This window comes from Podarcis erhardii (assembly GCF_964252035.2).
Source record: "Podarcis erhardii genome assembly, chromosome: 10".
Lineage (NCBI taxonomy): Eukaryota > Metazoa > Chordata > Lepidosauria > Squamata > Lacertidae > Podarcis > Podarcis erhardii.
In genome coordinates, this window is record NC_138500.1 from 61,453,403 (window position 1) to 61,470,410 (window position 17,008).

General features: G+C 42.3%; 1 protein-coding gene across 1 annotated transcript; it reads right to left on the minus strand.

The window, feature by feature from the left end:
• Positions 1–54: 54 nt before the first annotated feature.
• SELENOO (selenoprotein O) lies at positions 55–14,661 on the minus strand. The gene is made up of 9 exons (XM_081877946.1): positions 14,076–14,661; positions 10,348–10,551; positions 9,279–9,459; positions 8,788–8,918; positions 7,799–8,079; positions 7,460–7,610; positions 2,824–3,009; positions 2,238–2,394; positions 55–1,943 (listed from the first exon to the last, which is right to left on the minus strand). The coding sequence occupies exons 1-9, from the start codon at positions 14,621–14,623 to the stop codon at positions 1,755–1,757; spliced, it is 2,028 nt and encodes a 675-aa protein (XP_081734072.1). The 5' UTR covers positions 14,624–14,661; the 3' UTR covers positions 55–1,754.
• Between the last annotated feature and the right edge of the window lie 2,347 nt (positions 14,662–17,008).

Consider the following 17,008-nt stretch of genomic DNA (forward strand, 5'->3'; position numbering starts at 1 on the left):
CATTTTAATAATTTCTCAGATTTCTTAATTAGTCTAAAAATAATACAGTACAAATTTTAATATAAGCATGGTCAAAATAATTTATTTTCAATGAACACAGCTCAGGATACTAGATTTCAGATTTTTGCTATTATTTGCTGAATGAGTAAATGTCCACAACATCCTTCAAAAGGTATAGAGTGCAATACTTAAAAGTATCATAAAAACATTCACGTGGCGTGTTTTTATTGCTAAAACTGCATAAAAAGTAAGTAATTTTGATTGTGGGCAACAGGTATTCCATTCACAACAGCTGACCTGAGCACTTTTTTAAAATTTAAAACTCTACATAAGACCCTCAGAAGCCACAATTAAGATCTGCTAACAGCAAGACCAATTAATAATAGCCCTATTCATTCATTTGTGTGTACAGAACTCTAAATTAAAAGCAAGAAAAGTTTAGCGGTTGTTTGCAAAAATTCCTGCACCTGCCATTTGTCAATAACTCACATCAACGTATTATTATTTTCCAACTGCTAGTCTACGTTTACATTATAAGGCAGAAAGATCACAATATCTCAGAGGTGCGTTGACACTCCAGTACATTCCTACCGATTTTAAAGGGATACTGACTATAAAGAACAGTCCTTAGGACTACAGTCACAGCCATCAGGATGTATTGTAGAAACACCTCTTTTAACACATCTCTGAAGAACAGCCATGTTTTCATGCAGCTGTTTTGCTGAAGCTGAAATAAGCTAAAGTTAATATATAACTCAATTGCCACAAAAGGCAAAAAGCGCGAGAACGGAAGACTTTCCATGAGGTAGCAAAGTTGTTTACATGGGAAATAAATAGGTTATCTGAGATGCAAGAGTGAAAGCATACGTCATTTGAAGGCATTGTTCAAATACAAAGCAATTTATACATTATACATTTTGGCAAAAATTAACCTGTTGACTCATGCTCTCTACTGTCAATGCTGAACACCTACAGGAGGCAGTGGGGAGTCATTTCCCCAGTATTCCAACAATTGGTGCTGTCAGCATGTAGCCTCTTTTTGTGGGATTGCATTAATTATTCCTGATCCAGTAACTCAAACTGCACGCACAAACCCAGAATAGAGTCTTGAACCATATGCTTTAGTATGGTTATGACCCTAACTGAAATCAGGCCACTATATGTAAATCATTTACACTGAAACTAGTTTTCTTCTTCATTCCATTATTTAAAATATACACCATCGTCTTTTCCCTACGACCCCAAAATAATTTCTCTAAAAACCTGATTTAAACACAAAAGTTCACAATAAATGAACTACACAATTAAATGAAACATAGCTTAGAATAAGCAATGATGAGCTTAAACCCACTCCCCATTGAGAGATATCCCTGCATAATAAAAAAAAATGTTACAAATATATTGCCAGGAAGTACTATTAGTTCATTTTCAGACAAAAATAATTCCAGCATCTGGATTGCTATTTTTGTCTTCACAAACACAGATTTCACTTGGATGCTCACAGATCAGGGCAGAAAAAATATAACTGCACTTTGCGATGAATAAAAGATAAAACTTTGGTCTGTCTTTCAACAGTGTGCGTGGACAGTTGTGATGGTCGCAAGTAGTAAAATGAATACGGCTCAAGTGAGACTGTGAAGACATCCGACCCATCTGTTTGAGACTTAATAGCACTTCTATACACCTTGCTGCACTCTCCACCCGGGAAGATCACTATCCCTTTGTGGAAAATACAAACAAGGCAGTTAGGAAGATCATGTAACACAGAGCTCTGAAGCCCAGAGTGGAGGTTTACTGCTATAGGGAACTCTTCTCCTGGATGCTGAACTGCACTCAGCAGCGGCAGCCCCCACTTCTTCTACTTCAGGATCCTCAGTTGCCTCATTGTAGCATTCCAAGTCTTCTTCATATGGCTTTTCTAGGAGCCTCAAAACTTTCCTTACCTGGAAAAGGAGGAGTACAATTATTACCGCCAAACCTCAACTGTATTTTTATTATTTTTGTCCCCAGGGGAAAGCCAAAGTTTGGGGATTCCATATCTGGTGAATACCTCTCAATATTTATTTTGCAACGTTTAGCTCAGGCATCCCCACATTCGGCCCTCCATATGTTTTGGGACCACAATTCCCATCATCCCTGACCACTGGTCCTGTTAGCTAGGGATGATGGGAGTTGTAGTCCCAAAAAACATCTGGAGGGCCGAGTTTGGGGATGCCTGATTTAGCAATACTGCTTACCTCCATGAAGTCTCCATTTTCTGCTGCTTCTATAGCATTTTGAGCAATGTAATTTCTCAATATGTATTTTGGGTTATTTGAGTTCATAATTTTCACATGCTCAGCACTCCAGTTATCAGAATTGCCAAATTGCTCCATTTCTTTTTCTAGCCGAACTCTGAAAGGACACAGAAAGCTTCGCATAATGGGTGAGTTTTAAACAAACTAACAAACACACACTGCTTCTGTCACAATCCTGAGACTCAGGAGCATACAACGAAGAATCATTTAAGAGGACAGGTCTAAAAAGGCACTCTGATTGGACATCCAGAGCACAATGCTGAGAGTTCATCCTGAAAACTTATTTGAGCATTGTATGCTACACAGCCAATACAAACAATTCATTTCAAGAAGACAATTTTAAAGATCTCATTTGGAATATATTCTGATAACAAATGCTGCAATATGAAAGCCTTAGGGTGCTTCCATGAACTCATAGCCAAATCCTTTACAACAAACATTTATGCACATATGTATCAATAGCATATAGAAATATATAGAAATAGAAATATATTTGCATTTCACAGTACATAACCATTAGTCTCACCTGTAGTTCTGAAGCCAATCTTTCCAGTGTCCTTTATTTCTACTAACCAGTTCAGATGCTGTTAACTGCTGTAGCTTAGAAAATTGCTCTATGCGTTCCAGTTCTTTATTTATGTTAGATTTTGTCCCAATTAAGGCAAAAAGTTGTGGGTTAGACTGGGCTAACATCAGCATCATTGAAAGCTGTCTAGAAAAAAGGGAAGGGGGGGATGGAAGACCATCAGAAATTAGTTACTGTAAGTAGTATGTCAGTTATGCTTAAAAACATACAATTCCTTAAATTATGAATTATACAAACAAAATATTTGACTTCTAAGGGGAATTTTGAAAAAAAAATTAGCAGACATGTTTTGTTATACATTTCAGCTGCGCAACTCTGCTGAATGCCAGGGTATAATTCTGTCTTTACAGCCTGAAATCGCTAAACATGCACAAGGGCAGCATGTTTCCACTAAAAATGAAACAGTAAAGCAGTCAACAAAGAGAACAATGCTGGAAATCAATTAAAAGCTAAGTAATAGAAAGAAATAGAAAATGTTTTTTAAAACGTGAACTCCCCCACATATTATCCTTTAACTTTCAGCTCAATGCTATTTTTGATGGCTAGCTTATATGGTTTTCACTGTAGTGCAAATTTAATAATAAGTGAGCTGCTCTCAAATACCAAGACTTATTGACAGCTTGGCTGGGTGAACTATGTATGGCAATAACCCTGTGAAAGGTATTGGGTCAACACACCCAAGTCTTCAGGGATATTGATGCTTGTAAGGAACCAGGTGATACGTTGGGTATTAGTTCTGCAAAACAGGTGGTATTAGGCAAATGGTATGCCAGAGGTGTGAGGGTGAACAAGTACACATTCCAAAATACATTGACAGTAATGTTCTAGTTGTGGAACTTCATTTAACTTGACGATTAAAGACTAAAAGTTACACTATGTATTGCTGTATTGTCTGCTGTACTGAATTTGCATGTAGTCATTTTACTGCATTTTTAAATTTTAAAAAAACCAACACAGATTAAAGGCTAAAATAGTTGCATGTGGTGATGTGAACAGTTTAATCTCATATCTAGCTAGTGATCCAGACCTAAAGGACAATATATTCTTTCATTATGGACAATATCTTTTTAATTTTTCTGTTATGGTGGGCATATATGAACAAGCACAAGGAGGGGCTTAACGTCTCGATTCTTTCCAAGCAATGTCACCCCTCTTTTTATCATATTACTTATGCATCATTTTTTATTACTTATTATTTTATCATATTCATTATGCATGCTGGAGAACCATACACCTGTGACATTTGCCAGGTACTGGATGAAATTAAAGAGGATTTCAGAAAGTGTAATTTTCTTGTCAAGAAGTCTCCTGGATCCTGAGAGTCAAATATGGTCGAAATGCTGTTGGCAAAACAGCAAGTATCATTGGCATCACCACAACTAACTATGAGAAGGTGGGACCTACAGCAAAGAGTCTCCGATTTCACTCCAGCTACTCCGCAGGACAAATGGAAACAAGCTTTTAGTCATGTTAGTTGTTCTGAACTCACTTCTGCGTACTAAGATTTTAAGACAACAACCATTAAATGTCTTTGTCAAAACAAGGCTTTGCAAAAAGAATGAACAACGATAGCATCGGGTTCTGTGACGCAATGGCGAACAATGCCTTGACATTCAGATCATTGTCTGCAGTTAAAAGGACAGTAACATTCTTAACTGGGTAACAGGTGGAACTCAGTGATGCAACACACCATTGTCCTAGTAAAAATGAACAGAATTCAGGACACAAAGCCTAACACCAGACACACCAATTTGAAATGTTGATTGTCCCTTATTTCTACTTGGCACTAACGCAACCTTAATTAATGGTGGACAGGCACCAATACAATGCAACTCAGAAGCAACAATGAAGCAGTAGCAACCTTTGGAGACTTGCTAGATGCATAAATATCAGACTGAACAACAACATGTGCTGTTTCCAGCTACCCCACCCTTTGGCCTTGGAAGCCTTATAAGGAGGAGAGCTGCTGAAAGAGAGCAACATCATGTGAGGGGGTTTCTAGGACTATGGTGAAACTGTGAAGCTCCCTTGTTATTTTTGCTACTGGATGCTGCTGTTATGTTGTTTATATAATCTTGTATTTTATATATATAGTACTGAAATGTGTTATTTTTGTATGTTATTATGTTTCCGTTTTGCTATATTCTGATGAAATTGTTGCCATGTTTTGCTATGTTTTTATGAAATTGTATTTGCAGTGTTTGTTTGAAATGCATCCCTGTTTCTTTGTTGGAAGCTGCTTCGATCACCATTTTTTGGGGGGGGGGGATAGAAAAGCGGTATAGAAATATAATGAATGAAAAAAACAAAAAATTCTTCACTTTTCTGAAGAGTGGTGGAAAACATCTCTTTCATTACTGGCAAAATAGAAATACATTAAAAAATGCAGCTAGTAAAGCAGGTTTTGTCAGATTGCAACTTTGTCTTAATTGTTTAGGAACTCGTGGCTTCTCTATGTTGAGTCAGCCTGTTTGGAAAAAGAATGGGAGAAACTCATGGAAATGCATGAAGATGACAGCACCAGAATTGCCCACCACTCAACAATTTCGGTTGGCCCTCACGCATATTCACTTCATCAAATTTGGCCCTCTTTGAAAAAAGTTTGGGCATCCCTGCACTATTGGAACTTCTCATAATACGTTATCGTTCATAGAAAACAGTGAAATACCTTGCCTGTATATGAATTAGGAAACGCTTCAACTCTCCAACTGGTGTGAAGCTGGCTTGGGAAATCATGCATCAAACAACAGTATTTTATAACAAAGTATAGGATTCATGTGCAATTTGGGTAATGTTTGATGAACATTGAAAACCCAGCCTAGAAACATTGTGAGTGCACTATAATGGGGAGTGAACACATCCCATGGTACAAACAACATGGACTTCAGAGATTTTGTTTCAATAGATCTGTCTCCTAGCACAAACTTGCTACTGCTAAATTGTTTCATAGTAACAATATCACAAACAGCTTTGTTCAAGCAGATTGTGTGTACTGAACTATTGATAGGTTCCTATATTCTGTTTGTAAAGTAAGTTTTTAAAAATCTAATTATACATGGAATGTTTTGCATGCCACGTAAACTTCCACATGTGCATATTACTAAAGCAACCATTATTTATGTTAGTTCTTGACAGAAGGACCATGAGCAAAAACCATAATGAGAACAGGGAAAGAGAAACCATTTCTCTTAAACTCAAAATGTAAAAAGGTGCCTGTGTCTGAAAACAGGAAGATAAACAATGAAATATGCAACAGATTGACAGGAACTACATGAGTGCTTGGTATTGTATTGCTGTATTTTATACTATTATTTAATGTTATGGAAATATTCATTCAAAAAGAAAAAGAAAACAGGAACATGACAAAAGCTCAATTAGTGGTCATTTTAGATCCAAATATTGCAGCTACACATCAGTGCTGTATTCCTAGATCTCAAATGTAATATAATAGGATGATACCCAACAAATACAATCAATTTTCAGCATTTAGCTGCCTGCAGTTTGATTCTCAAAAGCATTCTTTCATCCTGTTGTTTTTTAGTTTTTAGACTGAAGTACACTATGGCATAGAACTCAACATACCCAAAACATATTACAGTGGTACCTCGGGTTAAGAACTTAATTTGTTCAAGGGCCGTTCTTAACCTGAAACTGTTCTTAACCTGAGGTACCACTTTAGCTAATGGGGTCTCCCACTGCCGCCGCGCCACCGCTGCATGATTTCTGCTCTCATCCTGAAGCAAAGTTCTTAAACTGAGGTACTATTTCTGGGTTAGCGGAGTCTGTAACCTGAAGCGTCTGTAACCCAAGGTACCACTGTAAAAGCATGCCTGTCACTTGCCGTATTTTTCGTCCCATAGGACGCACCTAGTTTTTTGGGGGGGAAATAAAGGAAAGATTTTTTTCCTTTATTTCCCGCCCAAAACCAGGTTGGGGAACAGCGAGATGGCGGCGCTGCGCCTCCCCGTTGTCCCCCGAGCTTGTGGGGCTGGCCGATGTCTGCCCGGTGTGAGGGGTGCTCTGCTTCAAGGCGCTCTGCGCGCCGGGCTGCAGGCTGCTATCCGCAGTGCGGGGAGCCCTGCGGGAACTCCCGCAGGGCTCCCCATGCTGCAGATGTCTGCCCGGCACAAGGGGCGCTCTGCTTCAGGTCGACTTACACGCCGGGCGGCAGGCTGCTATCGGCAAGCCGGGGGAGCCCGCGGCAGTTCCTGAAGCCTGGAGAGCGAGAGGGGTCGGTGCGCACCGACCCCTCTCGCTCTCCAAGCTTCAGTGAAAGCCTGTATTCGCCCCATAGGACGCACACAGATTTCCCCTTCATTTTTGGAGGAGAAAAAGTGCGTCCTATATGGTGAAAAATACGGTAACTAAGAAATGCATCCAGAAGTTGAAATACAAATCTCCAGTTTTCCAGATTAGAACTAGCACATTAATCTGGAACTATAAACTTGCAGAGAACAAAAAAATAATATCTGTTACTGTCCACATGCAACCTGTCAAATATATAACCTGTCAATCTATTATTTCCTCTAATCCTAAAACACACAGGAACTTTGCACAATATCACAGCTTAGTATACCTGGGGTCCATTTGAGGCTTGTATGCAACTTTCAGTTCTTCCAGGGATGCACACTGCTTTGAAATCTTATCTAAGAACTCTTCCAGATTTAAAGGATCAGAATCTGCTGGGAAAGAGCTCAGCAAGCGGAAAGCATTTGTAAAATCTGCACCTATGAAACAGATTTAATGGGAACTTTATTTAGCTGTTTCTATAATTCAGTTCAAACTGTTTTATCATGTATTGGCATTATGTCTTTAATTTCAGAGTATTAATTTAGATGATTTGAATTGTTTTATGCAGAACATCACATGAATTATAATTTGTTATTTTAAATATTAATATACAATGCACACTAACCTGTGACCCGCATAGTTTCCAATAAATCAGAAACCAATTTATTATCATCATCCAACTGGAGCTGAATTAATCCTAGCTTTTTTCTCATTGTTTGCAAATAATGCCTCTCAAATTCTGCTTCATATTCTTCTTCCAGGATGGGTATACTGTTTTCCAATGGAAGCTCTGGGACTAAGGCTTCAGCAAGCTTGCCTAGGTTCCACTTACAAATCTCTGGTTGCTTATTATAAGCATAGCGCCCTGCGTTATCAGAACCATTGCAAATATGTTCAGGATCGTATCTGCAAAACAGTAGTATTTGGTTTAATATTTAGTTTATATGAATGAATAGTAATATTGCAGTAACTAGATAATGTACAAATACAATGCAGACTGTTTCCTCTTCCCTTGTAGTCTCCCACAGCATTTCCCAAAGGGTTCCCCCTCAGCCCACTAGAGAAGTTTTTTGGGGGGAGAGAAGGGGTTGTGGGAAGCCTCAGGGGGACAGGCAATTGCTGAAAAGAGCCTCAATCCCCATTTTGCTGGTGGGAAGCTCTGTTAAATCAAACAGCCTTCTGTCAGTGCACACCAATTGGATACAACTCTACATCTTTAAGAATTATTGTGTATCACCATGTCAAACAAATACTTTGCGTCCCTCTTCCCTAGTTTAATCTCACTCAAGTTACTTAGTGAATTACTGAACAGGGATAAACTACAAGGTAACCAATATAAACCTTCAACACCTATAGATCTAAAAAGGTTGATCACACTGCTGCTGCAATATACAGCAAAATTATCCTGGATTAATTCCATTGACATTAACAAGTATGAGTGAGTACAAGGGTTTTGCCAGTTCACCTGAAAACATATTATCATACATTTACATTTCTTCCACAGTTCACTAGAAATATTTTTTCAAAAATGAAAGCAATAAAAAGAGATCCTGGTGCCATTTGATCCAGTCAATATAACAAATCTATGTTTTGAAGTTACTGAGATACACTGACCTGTCCATAAATCCAAAGGGTCCATAGTCAATTGTAAGTCCAACAATACTCATATTATCCGTATTGAGCACACCATGACAAAATCCAACACACTGCCATTCGGCAACCATCCTTGCTGTCCGCCTTGTTACCTTAAAAATACAATCTGATTTTCAGTCACTTTTCATCTATGAACTTTATGCTTGCATACACACTGCATATTAAATAGAGTAATATTTTTAAAATAGGCAGTTGCAAATGTGTGTTGAACATTTTCCATCCATGTATGCCATTCTTCACAGATCCTTAAGGGTTCCTATGGAGAATAAAAGACTAATATTTGCCAACCATATGTGAATGAAAATTGTCTTGTCTATGTTAATAGGATGTCAATGAGTATCAAAGGGTGAAAAATCAGCTCACTGCAGACCATATAATTTGGAAAAGATTAGCATTCCAAGGAGTGGAATGCAAACATATTTTTTATAAAAATAGTAAGAATTAATTATTACCTCCCGAAAGAAAGCAGCATTCCTCTGGACATTATTGTCTGGGTGTGCTTGTAGAATCTCTGGGTAGAAAGTGCTGATTACATAATCAAGCATTTGTATTCGAATATCATTTCTATCAACACTGGGGCCTTTACGTCCTGTATATTCATCGGTAGCTTTAAAAATTTCAAATGATCCGAACCTAAATAAAAGGATTGCCAATTATTGAGCTATATCACCAGGATATAAATATATTTCATTGAGGGTACCCCCCCCCGTATAGTTTATTTATATATATTTTAAAATAAACAAAAAGTAAATAAATTGCTATTTAGCTCCATGTACTGCAACAACAGGAAATGCTATGGTATAGTTTTACTAGAGAAACAGAATATTTAATTAGTAAGCCCGAAAGATGCGCTTTATAAGTATTTTGAAACCTCATAGCTTTCTTGGCTATTAGAGACAAGTGACTGAATTGTGTTTCAAGGATGGAATTGCCATTGCAGGGGGCTGGACTAGATTACCCTTGGGATCCCTTCCAATTTATTTCTATAATTCTATGAGATATGGAGCTCACCTCTGCCCCAAACAAGCAGTTGGAGAACGACTTCTTAATTTTTTACCCATACTACTAGGGCTGCAATTGCAACTCGGTATTGGGCGCAAAATCACTTGTCGATGGCCAATATTTTAGAGCCAAATATGAGTACAGTGGTGCCTCGCAAGACGAAATTAATCCGTTCTGCGAGTCTCTTTGTCTTGTGGTTTTTTCGTCTTGCGAAGCACGGCTATTAGCGGCTTAGCAGCTATTAACGGCTTAGCGGCTTTAAGAAAAAGGAAACAAACTCGCAAGAACCCATAGGGAAATTCGTCTTGCGGAACGACTCAAAAAACGGAAAACTCTTTCGTTTTGCACGTTTTTCGTCTTGCGAGGCATTCGTCTTGCGAGGTACCACTGTAATTAATATCTACAATTTTAGTAGGCAAAAGTCACAGGTACCTGAAATATTATAGACAGTTTATCTGTATCACATCCAAACTGTATATAATACCTGTTTTAATATACAACCCAAAGCAGAATATTTACCTAATAAACGTGGGTGCTATTCTCAGGACAATTGTGCACCTTTCTTTTTTTGGATTTCCATCGTAAAAAATGTCCCGAATAACTTCTGAATCAGATGTTACACACGTTCCAGCTCTGGTTGTAGGTATTCCTAGGTGAAACATTGCTTCACTGCACAAAAATTCTCTTATGCTTGATCGCAGAACTTTACGACCATCTGCTTGTCTGAAATTAAATTAATAAAATACTAGAATAAGTTTTTTTTTTAAAAAAATCTCTAAAATATTTTAAAAGCATAATTTACAGATGAGAATGGTCAAATTCATTCAGTATCAATAATTAGGCATTTAGACAGCATTTTGTTTCAGAAGAAAGAAGTATTCTTGCTCTGTAGTAAAAAACGAAGCAGGGATTAAGCTACTTCTGCTCACTTTATAGCTCAATTCTAGACATGTCTACTCAAAAGTCCAAATTACTTACTCTCAGTGAAGTGTGTTAGTGCAGGGTTTCCCAAACCTGGTCTCCAGCTGTTTTTGGACTACAACTCCCATCATCCCTAATCAGTGGTCAGGGATGAAGGGAATTGTAGTCCAAAAACAGTTGGAGATCCAAGTTTGGGAAACCCTGCCTTAGTGTGTCTGCACATACCAAGTCATGTTATCATCTCAATACAGATGTTTTATGAGAGCTCAAGTAAGCCCTCAGGGGATCACACCTAAAGACCAAATCACATACTGTGTAGCCAAAACACATTGGGTACAATGGCTAGAGAGATTGCCAGTCTTTCCCAAAACCTGTCCCGCTTTTTTAAACAATTTTTTTTTTGCAATGCGCATAAAGCTTAAGGTTACCAGATGTCCCCATTTCCCAGGGACAGTCTCTGGATTTACAAATCTGCCCCCATACAAAATCCATTGAAGTTGAAAAGTATCCGTGGATTCATTGAAAAACATCTGGTAACCTTAATAAAGCTGAATGTGCACAAGTTAAATGTGTGTATGCTGCAGACTAACTGTACTATATTTAGGGGAAACACTTCACATGTTCTTCTGCAGGCCGCTAAATGATGCAGCACCAAAGTGGATATACATGAAGCAGTCTTTAGCAACTGGAGCGGGGGCATGAATTCTGCTCATGCTATGCATCCTTGACAATAGCTAACTAATAGCGCAGTTAGTAGAGCATAAGAATCTTAATCTCAAGGTCACGGGCAAAAGATTCCTGCATTGCAGGGGGTGGACTAGATGATCCTCGGGATCTCGTCCTACTCCTACAATTCTGTGATTTTAATAAAGACGAGATATGGATCTAAACCTTGATTCAAGTTGTCAAGGAAGGGAGAAAACAAAAGGCTGCATGAGCCAGTGACATGGGTGTGGGCAGGATTTACGTTAGGACAGCAGGTAGCAAGCATTTATGTTAGGTGCCATCATCCCGTCTGGCTCTGTCTAGCAGATCTGGAATGAAACTTCTCGACAAGAAGTTCGCTTTAAATTACTTTCTTTTGACCCCATGTGTTCAGAAAAACCTGTCGAAAACCTTTCTACAATTTTTACTTTTGAGTAGTATTATTTATTTATCATTTTATTTTAGCTGCATGAAATTCTGGAACCAACGCTGTAATCTCTCGCTTCCAGGAGCAGCCTGGACAATTCTGCATTAGAATATTTTTATTTATTTACTTGATTTGGGGGGTGGGCTGCCCCCACCTTCATGGACATTAACAGGCCCAACCCAATACACATTGACTCAAGCCAGACTAAACCAAACGGGTTTTGTTTTTATTTAAATCACACTGCCCAACACAAAGGCCTGCAGACTGTATGGTGCGCAATGGCCTTCTCAGGGCCACATTTAGGTTTGATGAGGCCCTAAGCTACTGAAAGTAGTGGGGCCCTTTATATGTCCAGCTGTCCATTGCCAACAACAAATTGTCGCTGTTTTTGTGTGTTGAATATATGCTATAACCTAACAGGTATCTAAAGGGACGCGGGTGGCGCTGTGGGCTAAACCAGAGACCCGCGACGGGGTGACCTCCTGTTGTGCGGTCCCTGCTCCTGCCAACCTAGCAGTTCGAAAGCACATCAAAGTGCAAGTACATAAATAGGTACCACTCTGGTGGGAAGGTAAACGGAGTTTCTGTGCGCTGCTCTGGTTTGCCAGCAGCAGCTTATCATGCTGGCCACATGACCCAGAAGCTGTACACCGGCTCCCTCGGCCAATAAAGCGAGATGAGCGCCGCAACCCCAGAGCCGGTCACAACTGGACCTAATGGTCAGGAGTCCCTCTTTACCTTTACTTTATCTAAAGCCATTTGCACATAACAAAATATGTATTTTATCAAAGTAATGGTTGAACTGAAATACAGTGGTGCCTCGCAAGACGAAATTAATTCGTTCCGCAAGTCTCTTCGTCTTGCGAGTTTTTCGTCTTGCGATGCACGGTTTTCCATAGGAATGCATTGAAAATCAATTAATGCGTTCCTATGGAAACCACCTTCTCCCGACCTCTTCTGGCGGGCGGCATTTTAAAATCGCCCGGGACAGCGGAGGACTTCTCTGCTGTCCGGGCGATTTAAAAGCCCCTGGGAAGGCAAGCAGGGGGGACAAAGACTTTTGCCCCCCGCCTGCCTTCAGAAGAGGTCCAGGACAGGCTTCGCGGACCTCTCCGCAAGCAGCGGGAGCGCTCCTTGCGGAGAGTTGCCAGCGCGCCCAGGCTTCGCGGCCCCGCCGCCCGGCTTCGGGACATCGTTCCGATGCCAGGCGGCGGGGGGAGGCTTTCTCGCCCCGCCGCCCGGCATCGGGACGATGCCCCGAAGCCGGGCGGTGGGGGGAGGCGTTCCTGCCCCGCCGCCCGGCATCGGGACGATGCCCCGAAGCTGGGCGGCGGGGGGAGGCTTTCCCGCCCCGAAGCCGGGCGGCGGGGGGAGGCGTTCCTGCCCCGCCGCTTGGCTTCGGGACATCGTTCCGATGCCGGGCGGCAGGGGGAGGCGTTCCCGCCCCGCCGCCCGGCTTCGGGACATTGTTCCGATGCCGGGCGGCGGGGGGAGGCGTTCCCGCCTCGCCGCCCGGCATCGGGGCATCCTTCCGAAGCCCGGCGGCGGGAGGAGGTGTCCCCGCCCCGCCGCCAGGCTTCGGAGGAGGTCCGAGGACAGCGGGGAAGACGAGCTGCGCTTCCCCACTGTCCCGGAGATTTCCCTATGGGCTGTCGTCTTGCGAAGCAAGCCCATAGGGAAATTCGTTTTGCGAAGCGCCTCCAAAACGGAAAACCCTTTCGTCTAGCGGGTTTTCCGTCTTGCGAGGCGTTCGTCTTGCGGGGCATCACTGTACCATTTTAAAGAAATATATTAATAGTGAAATACTTTTAAATTTTTTCCCCCCCCCCAAGAGAGTGGGGCCCTAAGCTATAGCTTGTTTAGCGTACAGTGGTACCTCGGGTTAAGTACTTAATTCGTTCCAGAGGTCCGTTCTTAACCTGAAACTGTTCTTAACCTGAAGCACCACTTTAGCTCATGGGGCCTCCTGCTGCCGTCGGAGCACAATTTCTGTCCTCATCCTGAAGCAAAGTTCTTAACCTGAAGCACTATTTCTGGGTTAGCGGAGTCTGTAACGTGAAGCGTATGTAACCTGAAGCGTATGTAACCTGAGGTACGTAAATCCGGCCCTTCCTGCATTAAGAGAAGGGAGCCGGTCCCTGCCACTCCCCTCTCCCGAAAACAAGGCGTGTGTCGCTGGGCCTTCGCGGTTTACCGGGAGAAAGGGGTGAGGCCGGCTCCCTTCAGCTGGATCTCCCAGCGCTCGCCGCGCAGGTTCAGCACCTCGCCCAGGTAGACGGCCGCGCCGTCGCCCAGCTGCCCGGCGAAGCTGCCGAACTGGTGGCCGCAGTAGCAGTGGGCGGCGGGCTCCGCGCCGGGAGGCAGCCGGTTCCCGCTGAAGCAGAGCGCCGCCTCGGCTTCCTCGTCGGCCGCGCGAGGCTCCCTCAGGCCCAGCAGCTCCAGCGCCGGCGCGGACGCGGCCACCAGGCGAGGGCCGCGCACCGGGGTAGGCCGCACCCGCGAGAAGCAGGCGCCCGACACGGGCCGCGGCACGTTCTCCTCGCTGGGGTCCAGAGGCAGGGCCCGCAGCGCCCGGTTGTCGAAGCGAAGCGCCCCCAGCCACAGACCAGCCTCGGCGGACGGGCCTGAGGGAGAAGCAGCGGCAGCAGCCGCGGCCTCCATGCTGCCGAAAGGGCGAGAAACAGGCACCGGCAACAAACGGCTGAGGCGCCGGCCGTTACTACGCAGCAGCGCCGTTGCCATTCGCTTTTCTCCGGCCTTCTCGGCCACCGTCGGTCCCGCCCATAACTGCCTTCCGAGTCCCGCCCATAACCGCCCACCCTCCCTCTAGCCTATCCCAGCTCGCCCCTGGGCGCGAGCCTCCTTATTTTCACCCAATCAGGCAGGGGGCTCCAAGGAACTGGCCAATGGGACGACGGAGAGAGAGAGATTAATTTCGCTTCCGCTTGGGAGTGACGCGGTCGCGCAGGCGCAGCTGCCTCAGCACCGTGGGAACCGTTATTTGAACAGAATTATTGAACAGAGTGATCACTGGTAAAATCGATCCATAATATCTTGTGGCTTATGATAGGTCTGCCAGGTCCTGTATATTTTAATTTCATAGAACTGGGACCCCCAGGGTCATCTGGTCCAAACCCACTGCAATGCAGAAATCTCAGCTGAAGCATTCATTCATTCATTCATTTATTCATTCATTTATATTTCTATACTTTATATTTTTTAATAAAAACCTCAAAGCGGTTTACAGCAGATTAAATCAATAAAACAATCTGAATAAAGTCAAATATAGAGTATACAGTCAAAGCAACATAAGAGAAAACTAGAATATTATCTTAAAAGATTTCAAAATAAAACATTACAAAAGAGGTCAACTACAGACATCCACGATAGATGGCCATCCAACTTCTGCTTAAAAACCTCCGAGGAAGAAGGGTCCACAACCTACCATTCCACTGTCGAAGAAGAGTTTACTGCCAGAAAGCTCTTCCTGATGTTTAGGCTGAATCTTCTTTCTTGTAACTTGAAGCCATTGGCTGGAGTCCTACCCTCCAGAGGAGAAAACAAGCTTGTTCCCCTCTTCCATGGGACAGCCCTTGAGATACTTGACAATGGTTATCGTATCTCCTCTTTTCCAGGCTAAACATAGCCAGCTCCTTCAACTGTTCTTCATAAGGCTTGGTTTCCAGACCCTCAATCACCTTTGCTGCCCTCCTCTGCACACGTTCCAGCAGCTTAAATGTGGAAGAGTGCAGTTTATGATTTTCAGCCTCGGCCCCCCACACCAATAAAAAACACGGCACAGAATACACCTCTTTCAGTAGAATTGCCTTTTCATACCTTTTGTTTTAATGCTTAAAAACCACCAACACAGCTAATGCTGCAGTTGGGCTCTCCCTTACTTGGTAGTAAACCCCTTTGAACTGAATGGGATTTACTTCTCTTTCACATGAGGTAGGATAGGACCCGAATTAAAATAGGAAATCTTAACTAGATTTGGTGATACTTTGGTAGATTAGGAGGACACCAGCCTGGTCATAGCTACAGTAAGACCCTCCATTTTTATAAAACCAGAATTTGGGTTGGGCAGCTGTCATGTCATGAATGATGGAGGGAATGTCTGCAGAAGCCCATGTTTATCCAAGTGAATCTCACACCAATTTCAACACAAGGACAGACTTCAAATATGCAAATATATATTTGTTTACAGTACTGTAGTTGCCTGAAATCAGTGTAAGTCTTGCCTCCCAAAAGTTATGAACCTAAACCAGGCATAGGCAAACTTGGCCCTCCAGATGTTTTGGGACTACAACTCCCATCATCCCTAATCACTGGTCCAGTTAGCTAGGAATGATGGGAGTTGTAGTCCCAAAACATCTGGAGGGCCAAGTTTGCCTATGCCTGGCCTAAACCCAACTTGTACAAAGGAAGATGGGCAGCTGTGTCAATAACTGGATTTATCTAAACAAAACCAGTTCCCACATTTACTTGGGAACAATGTTGACAAGCCTGTAAAACTTCAGGTGCAATGCAGAAGAACATTTTCAATTTTTTGCCATACTGGTTAAGGCTAATCCTAAGAAACTGAAGGGTTTGTTTTCCTCTAGTCTTATAGCATTAACCTAGGAGTTGGTTACCCATTATCTACAAAGGCTCTCACTGGTGTCTCTGGGCAGGTGTCCCAGACTCCAAATTTTCATTTTTAAAAATCACCTTCCTAGCCTTCCTAGAAAGAGAATTACGGTGCAAAGTCCAAGATCTTTCTGTGCAATTTCTGTGAAATGAGTATGGTGTTGCCACTTCGTACATAATGAATGCCCCCTTTTGCTATTAGACGGCAACAGCATCTCGGTGTCTGTAAAATCAATATTGTGATCTTCAGCAGCAGCACATCACTGACTTCTCATGGTAAAGTGTAAGGTTGCAGCAGGCAGGTGCCTCTCTAACTTTTGTTATACCACACCCCACAGCGCAGCTCAGCACTCTCAAAATTCAAAATGTGCCCACTAGCCCAAAAAAGTTGGCAACCCCTGCATTACACTATAGCTATGTTTGAAATAGGCTTATAGAATATGCTGTATCACCACAGTAAAAACAAGGGACTTGATAATTCACTTTTTATTACGTTGG

Coding starts and splice junctions, on each gene's coding strand:
- SELENOO (XM_081877946.1), bottom strand. CDS start 14,623: ATGGCAACGGCGCTGCTGCGTAGTAACGGCCGGCGCCTCAGCCGTTTG. Junction 9,460..10,347: donor ATAGCACCCACGTTTATTAG/GTAAATATTCTG, acceptor CCTTTTATTTAG/GTTCGGATCATTTGAAATTT. Junction 3,010..7,459: donor AAGCCTCAAATGGACCCCAG/GTATACTAAGCT, acceptor CCTTTTTTCTAG/ACAGCTTTCAATGATGCTGA.